The sequence below is a fragment of the Pundamilia nyererei genome, unplaced genomic scaffold (genome assembly GCF_000239375.1).
Source record: "Pundamilia nyererei isolate P.nyererei 1_Seehausen unplaced genomic scaffold, PunNye1.0 scaffold00137, whole genome shotgun sequence".
In the NCBI taxonomy this organism is placed as follows: domain Eukaryota; kingdom Metazoa; phylum Chordata; class Actinopteri; order Cichliformes; family Cichlidae; genus Pundamilia; species Pundamilia nyererei.
Window position 1 is genome coordinate 329731 of NW_005187538.1, and position 7829 is coordinate 337559.

At 39.9% G+C, this 7829-nt stretch overlaps 1 protein-coding gene across 1 annotated transcript; it reads right to left on the reverse strand.

Moving 5' to 3' along the window:
* Positions 1–806: 806 nt before the first annotated feature.
* LOC102194362 (40S ribosomal protein S17-like) lies at positions 807–4945 on the reverse strand. Its single transcript, XM_005743947.1, has 5 exons — positions 4865–4945; positions 3987–4138; positions 2018–2123; positions 1728–1793; positions 807–933 (listed from the first exon to the last, which is right to left on the reverse strand). The coding sequence occupies exons 1-5, from the start codon at positions 4865–4867 to the stop codon at positions 856–858; spliced, it is 405 nt and encodes a 134-aa protein (XP_005744004.1). The 5' UTR covers positions 4868–4945; the 3' UTR covers positions 807–855.
* Between the last annotated feature and the right edge of the window lie 2884 nt (positions 4946–7829).

A 7829-nucleotide genomic window follows, 5' to 3' on the forward strand; every position in this document is an offset into this window, starting at 1 on the left:
GTTTTGACACGAGTGAACTGTTTTAGGAGAGATATGAGCTTTTGCAGGTGGACCATGTTGTTGTGATCAACCATCCAGGTTTATTTTGACAAAAGCATCACGAATGATGGGAATGTCCGATCTGTGTCCAGAAATGAGCCAACGCTATTAAGAAGGATCTTTGCCATTTTGGAGACACTGACTGTTTAAATGCGAAATGGATTTAGATTGAAGCCTGAGTGAACAGTTTTGGAAGAGATATGAGCTTTTGCAGGTGAGCTATAGTGTTGTGCTAAACTGTAAGAGTGTTTTGCCAAATGATCTTAAGAGTTTTGAGAATGTAATTTCTGTTTCAAGAAATGAGCCAAACCAATGGAGAATAACTGTAGTACAAGGGTAAGCTAGGGGCTGGTTTCCTGATGCAGGCAGGCTTCAAACACCAGCCATGAATGCTTTTTTTCTCTCCTTTAAAACCTTGGCATTGCATCTGCAGTACAGATCAGTTTAATTACACCAACTACTTTGTGTGACTCGACTCAGCCCAGTGCAATTACATTACCAGAAGCACAAGACATTAGAAGCACCTGATTCTGTTAATACCACTGCCCAACTATTGAAGCAGAATAGTGTTTGAGTACTTGAAATTCACTTAAAAGTACCATGGCCATACTGTGGATTCCCATGATGCAATGAGCCTCTTCTCATTTACCACTACTACCTATCCAAAGCGCTTCTATTGACTTTCTCAGTAAGGGCAGTTTGGCTGATGAGAACGTGCACTCCTTAATGTTCATGTATGTTTTAGGAAAGATCCAGAAAGCTTTAAATTGAACATTTTTAACAACTGTCTTTATTCAGAGGCCATCAAACATGATTTTAAAGTCCTCGTGGCGTCTTGAAGTTCATCCCGATGGACGGCTGAGTGACTTGAAGATTGGAAAGGCCACCAAAGTCCTACAAGAAGAAGAAAGTTTTAGTGATTTAAACAACCAAGTTAAAAGCTGTGACATGACAGTTCAGCTAGCAATGACACCTCAGACTAAATAAAAACTAATGATAAACAAGTGACTTTGTTGCCCAGACTATTTCTCATTTTTACCCCGACTGGATTACAGGTGGATGCAGCCATTGTGATGCCAGTCAGTGTTTAGCAAAAGTCCAATTATGAAGCCTCTAGATGAACATTTCCATCATGTTAGTGTTTTGCACAGGATGTAACATGTCCAGGACATTTTTCTGAGTCCATAAACTCAGAAAAAAGTTTACAGAAGTCACAGAAAAAGAAGACATGCCAGTGTTTTCTGTTTCTATATTTATCTTTTCTCTGCTTATTAATGTATTGGATTCTTAATTTTGCTCACCCTGCTCTAACCACACACCACAGCCTAAATTGGACGCATAAAGTATAAATATGGGCATGCTTTAACTCAGCAAAGACTCAGTCAGTTAAAAATGTAAAAAAATGTAAATGTCAGTTAAAAAACAGGTGATTGCTACACCCTTTTAATGCACTCATTTAATGTGTGTAGAACTACTTCCTTCCCACCCCCACTAAACACACTGGTACTTAAATGGCCATTATTGATAAATTACACCTGGCAATTTCTTTGCAATGTGCCCATTATCTTCTCTATCAAAATATTAAGTGTTACTAACGGAAATCATATGTCAGGGTTCTGCTGCAAATTCAGAAGGACTTTCAATTATGTGGCAACCAAATAAATCAGCAAATAACATCTGAGACTCACCAACATCTTGAGCATTTCTTTTGTGTCTGGATCCACCTCAATGATCTCCTGGTCCAGAGCAGAAATCTACAGGATGAGAGACACAAATGAGCCACCTGAACTGTCCTTTTACCTCCATGTTTACTCCAGCAACAGCTGGAGAGAAATGCTCAGTGACAACAAAGATGCTTAAGGAAGCCCGTGGACACTCGAGCGGCAGCTCAACGTAGCCCGACACGAGGTGCGCAACCTAAGGCACGGGGAGCACTACAGTCAGCCGTCACAGGTAGGACAGAAGACAGTGAACTGACCTCTGGGACGTAGTTGTCCCTCCTCTCTCTCTCCTCCTCCTGCAGCTTGATTGAGATTCCTCTGACTGGACCGCGCTGGATACGCTTCATCAGGTGTGTCACATACCTGAGACACAAGTGAGCACAAACATGCAATCAGAAACCTACAGCAGATTAGTACACATTTTTTCTGACTGTAAGCAGTTCACATTTCTACGTACTCCAAACCTCCAGCAGCAAAATACAAATGTTTCTAAGTTTAACTTTGTTTTTTTAGAAGTTTTATGATTTAACTTTTGTTCAACGTGTCTGAAGTTTTAGTTAATTCAGACCAAACACAGAAAATATTCCAAACAGCAATGGTGGAGTTTAAATGAGTGGCTACTGTGCACCAGTTCATAACAGAAGCACATCACACACACAGAATCTAACAATCCAAGAAAAATGACTTCAGCTAAAAACAAGCAGTTCACATGACTCGTCTTCCAAGCTCATCAAGTCGTTTAACCTGCAGAAACGTGGTGTGAAACTCATACCAGCTGAGTCTTTTTTTTTTTTTTTTAAATGAACCAACTAACCAAAAACCCCCAAAACAACCTCCCCCCGAATCACATTAGGCTGACAGGCAGGCTACACCATGGACAGGTCAGCAGTCTGTCAGGGCTCATTCCCACTCACATGCACACTTAACTACATTTTGAGTGTGAGAGGAAGCGGGAGTACCTGGAGAGAACATGCAAACTGCCTAATGGCAGACTTGAACCTGACCTTCTCGCTGTAAAGCAAATGCACTGTCCCCAACCCGAATCACATTTAAACTTTATTGCCACTGTGGTTCTTCACCGGCTTCATTCAAGAGATAACAAAGAAGATATATCAGCGCTAAATCATGTGAGTGTCACCTTTTTCTCAAAGAAAAATTAGAAAACCCAAAAAGCAACCCCCCCCCCAAATTAAAAGAAAAAAAAATTAAAAATAGTAGATGCCACTCGTATAAAACACAACATATCAATCTCATTCAATATCAAAAAACAAACACGCACAAATGAAGACAAAGCCTGAGTTCAAGAATAAAACAGCGTTCATGTTTCATTGACATGACGAGCTGTAGGAAATCAGAGGGAGGAATTCTCAGAGGTTCTGACTTGGGGTGCACCATCTCTGCACCCCAAACATGCAACAGCTGATTGGAAAACTTTGCGGTCCTTCAAAATCCTTACTTTACGTCACTGGAAACTGATTACATAAGCATTTGCCTAATGCTGATTGGTTGACAAGGGGCACAGATTCGGGAAGTTTGTTTTCACCATGAAAAACAACTTCAGAGATACGGCATGAAAAGCATAGACAGTGTACATTTTTCACTGTTTTTAAACAATCTGCTTCACTTCAGCTCTTTGTTTGCTCCAACTTCACTCTTCTCCATGGCCAATGGGCCAACAGTAGACAAGCAAGAGTGGCCCACAGACCGGTTATACCACATACTTTGTACACTGCCTCCATCTGACAACAAAGCTCACTGCAGGTAGACGGGCCATCCCTGGACTGCCAACGAACTGCAAACACCCTACCCCTGCTGTCAGACTGAGGTCGGATAAAGTTCAACATAAATTAACCACTAGTTTTTGTTTTTTTTACATCCGTTTTGAGCCACTTTAGGACAAAGGAACCACACCAAGGGGAAAACCAAGCCAGATTTTGATTTAAAGCTACACTTGGAAAAAATTACTACCATCTACAAGTCAGCTAGCTAAACGCTTGGCCCCACCAGACCTCAAATACATCTATGTGGGCTGCTCTGACATTCTCCTGTGCGGTGTGCTCGGACAGGGACAGAGGTTCATAAATAATGTTTGATCTCTCAGGATAGTGAAGCTGTGCTGAAGAAATAACAGCATGTTGTAGCTGAAATCCTCTGCCTTAAATCTGTGCTTAACAAATCATGATCTGAGGCTAAAGCAGGAGTGCACACAGCCGAAACCCCACTCACCCTGCAATCTTGTTACGCAGAGGTTTGCTAGGGATGATGGCGATCTCCTCGCACACCCTCTTGTTGGTGTGGAAGTCGTTGCCCAGTCGTGTGTAGTACTTCTCGATGATCACCCTGGCGGCCTTCTTGACCGTCTTGGTCCTGACTCGACCCTGGAGGAGGAGGCATACAGACTTAGATTTCGTGTGTATGAATTGCTGAAGAAGGAATTTCAAATATCTTCACTGATTCCCCCCAAAAAACACGGTCTGGAGTTTAAAAACTTTGGCATAAGAGAAAAGGTATGACAGCTTTTAGTGGCAAAGTGTGTCACATGTTAAAATTACGTAGTGACAGATCATATGACGGAATGTAAAGTGAGTTTAAACGTCTATAAATCACATTTAACGACTTATTTAACAGACGAAACTTACATATTTAGACATTAATGGCCAATAAACGTTAAAACATATTTTGAGTACATTGAACACAAACTCATCACCATCAAGTCACCGAGCAGCTAGTCCCCGTGCAAAACATTGCCACGGTAAAGACGGGTAAACGGAAGTCAAGTTGTCCTTATGAACAAACTTTCCTCCAACAACTAACGGACATTAACTCGGTATGAGAAGCATACAAACACGAGCGGAGCCAAACTGTTGCCGACTGCCCGTAAAGGTGCACCGCGAAACTGCGGCTTGGTGCCCGGTTACTTCGGGAGCAGTCAGTCTGTGTTTACATGGTTAACGCCACCAAAGTGCGTCGAAAACCCGCTTTTATAAATCTTCGTGTCGCCTGTGTGCAGACTGACGGTAGTAGCCGCTCGGTGACGGGACAGCCAGTGAGGATTGTGAAGGATTGTGGAGGACGACTAGATGAAATGCTTTCCGTGGACCCACCATGTTGACTCGGACCGGTGGAAAAGGGTTAACGCACGCTCACACCGGAAGTTTATAGTTTAGAGGCTGCGCTGCTACAGCGTAGTGAGCAGTGTCGCCGCCTGGCGGTGGGAGGAGAAAACATCACGTTACTGTGAACTATTTTTTTGTTATGCACATAAATCAAGATTTGGGTTTCTATCTCAAAATTTCAATTTAATAAATCAACATTAGAATTAGGATTAGTGTCAGGGTCACGGTTAGTGTTGAGCTGAGCCTTAAAAGACTTGAAATGCTGAGAAAATCATTCCAACTGATGCAAAAGAAAATTAAATTAAATCAACATTTTGAGATTTGAACCAAATTTTGTAATTTTGTCTTACAGATGACAAGTTGCTTTAACAGCACAAACATTCGTTCATATGCATACATTACCTTGCAGCAATAAAAAAAATTGAGAAATAACCAGTAACATTTTTTTAAATTACAGTCACCATTTCATGTTTTTAACTAATTAGACTGATACAGTAAATTAAAACCTGGAGTGCACTGCTCAGAGGTTTAACATTTTGCTACAAAATGAAATTTGTTTATTTTCAAATATTTTCTGTGCAAAGCAGCCCCAAGGGACTAAGACTGTCTCAGTCCAAGATGAAATTTGATTTTTGAGCGTGAAATATATTTTAATATATTTTTAATTTGCTAAGTGACAGTTTTCAAGCTGTCTAGCAACAAAATATAAATCTTAGGAGTAAAGGGATTTATAAAAAACATTTAAAAAAAGAAATGTGACCTGTCTTTATTAAAACCATTTCACAACTTACATGATAATGTAGCTAAAACTACGTGCAATACCTTATTGTGACAGATGTAAAAAGGAAACTTTTGTCAAAATACCTCCAACACCAGTTTGTTTTGAAATGGTCCGTTTACATTGGCCGGCCATAATGGTGTTAAAAACCTTTAAAGAGCAAAATCTGAGTTTGTTATGAAATTCCAATTCTAATTCAAAGCCTGCAGATTGACCTTTCCACATCTTAATTCAAGTGAGCTAATTTGTGTATTTTCTTTCCTCAGCTATTTGATGGTAAAAGCTTTATTTTTATGAGCCACATTCTTGTTTTGGCTGCTGTGACACAAATGTATATCTTTTATCAACCCATCCAACTTATTTGCAAGACTAATCTTAGACATTTGCCAGTCTATAGGTATCAGCATTAATATCAAACCAATACAATTAAGAAAAAGATGGGAGAAACACCCTTCAACCTTGTAGGTGGTGATGCACTGTTTGTCCACCAGAGGACAGTATAAAACTTCCACATAAGGAAAAAAAAATATTGGCTGATATCTCTAATATTTTGGTCTCCTCTATCAGTCAAACTCTAAAACAAAGTAAAACTTGTCTTCAAACAGCTGACCTGATAGAAAACTTCAAAGATCCCTATACAGACACTGAGCTGAAAACAGCATTTCTGGTTTCTGAATATGAAGGTCCAAATCTGCTGGGTTTATAAGTCACACACATTAAAAAATTGATCAAAGTCAAAACATTTCCTGAAGCAGACTTTACAAAAATCACGTCACAAGAGACATGCCCACAAGGTGGAGAGATCTTTTATTTTACATAAAAAAGGGTGCAAATTGGAGTTTTCCCTTTAGGTGTGGAGGGAATAAAAAGTGATTTTTATAAGGTTCATGTGTGACACATTGTATTATATGAATCCAAAGAGAAAAAAACAAAAACAAAATAAAATATAGGCATCTCAGATAAAAAGGACCTTTACCTTTCTGCAAATCAAAAATATGAAACCATAAAAAGAAATGTGGGTCCTTCATTCTTGAAGCCCTTGACTAACTCATTCAAATACATTTTTGAAGTGACATTCATATTTCAGCACAATAATATTTATTTACAGTTTTAAGATTCCTCTTAATCATAGGCTCTAAAAAATAAAAACAAACAATGCCGAGGGAGGAGGATAAACTCTGGAGCTGTACAATTTGATTTTCCACAGTCAGGGGAAAAAAACAACAACAAAAAAACAAAAAAAAACAGAAAAAGGAAAAAATGATCAGAGAATACGATTTTATATGGATTCCCAACAGAAAAGAGACTACAATTGTGAACTCTGTACAATTTACAGTTCAAATAATCATCACAATATTGTAGCAAATGTCACCTCTCCCTCAAAAAAACAAAAATACAGTAAATCCAACACACAGTAAGTCTACAGTACAGCAACGAGGAAAAAGTGCCAGAGAACCCAAAGAGACCGAAGCCGTTCATTCACACTTCACACCGTCCTCTGCTTTGACTAAGTTCCACACATCCAAAGTCTGACTGAAGTGAACTGTGTAAGAAATAATGGCCGCTGAAAAGGAATGAAGACATGAAAATGTTTGATGTATTTTACATGAGGCCTGGAAGCCAAAACTGACTCACTGACCCAACAGTATACGAGCCCTACAGGTGAGGAAATTCGCTGGAGACTGAGAGAGAGAAAGAGTCTCCAGGTAAGCCATGCAGATACAAGTCACGCAGAGCACTCCTATACCACTCTGCATGAGGCCAACAGTAAGAAAAGCGGATACATCAGAGTAACATATCGAGCATTTCAGCCGGGAGCTGAAGAGCTGGACAGCCTGCAAGCTTTAACGGAAGAAGAAAATGTCGCAAAGATGATCAGTCACAACATCCGACTCGGGAATAATAAACCTGGTGTCCAGTTTCTCTCCAGTGACATTGTGAATGAAAGAAACCAACAGGAACGACTCGTGAAACACTTTCACTGCAACGCTTTGCTGCGCTGAGCCACGCTTGCTCGAGGATTCTTCCCAAAAATGACAGCGGACCCTTTCAAGGACACATGGTGGAATGCAATCATCCAAAGACAGAAAAAACTAAAATAATAAAACATTCAACTTCATATTTTCCTGGCACAGGTAAAAGGCATGGGCTAGTAGTAGTCTCAGGAAATGGCAC

Excerpts from the sequence above, each read along its gene's own strand:
- LOC102194362 (XM_005743947.1), bottom strand. Across the intron at positions 2,124-3,986 it reads CTGCGTAACAAGATTGCAGG|GTATGTGACACACCTGATGA; the intron begins GTGAGTGGGGTT and ends CTTGTGTCTCAG. Across the intron at positions 934-1,727 it reads AAGAAATGCTCAAGATGTTG|GACTTTGGTGGCCTTTCCAA; the intron begins GTGAGTCTCAGA and ends TTCTTCTTGTAG.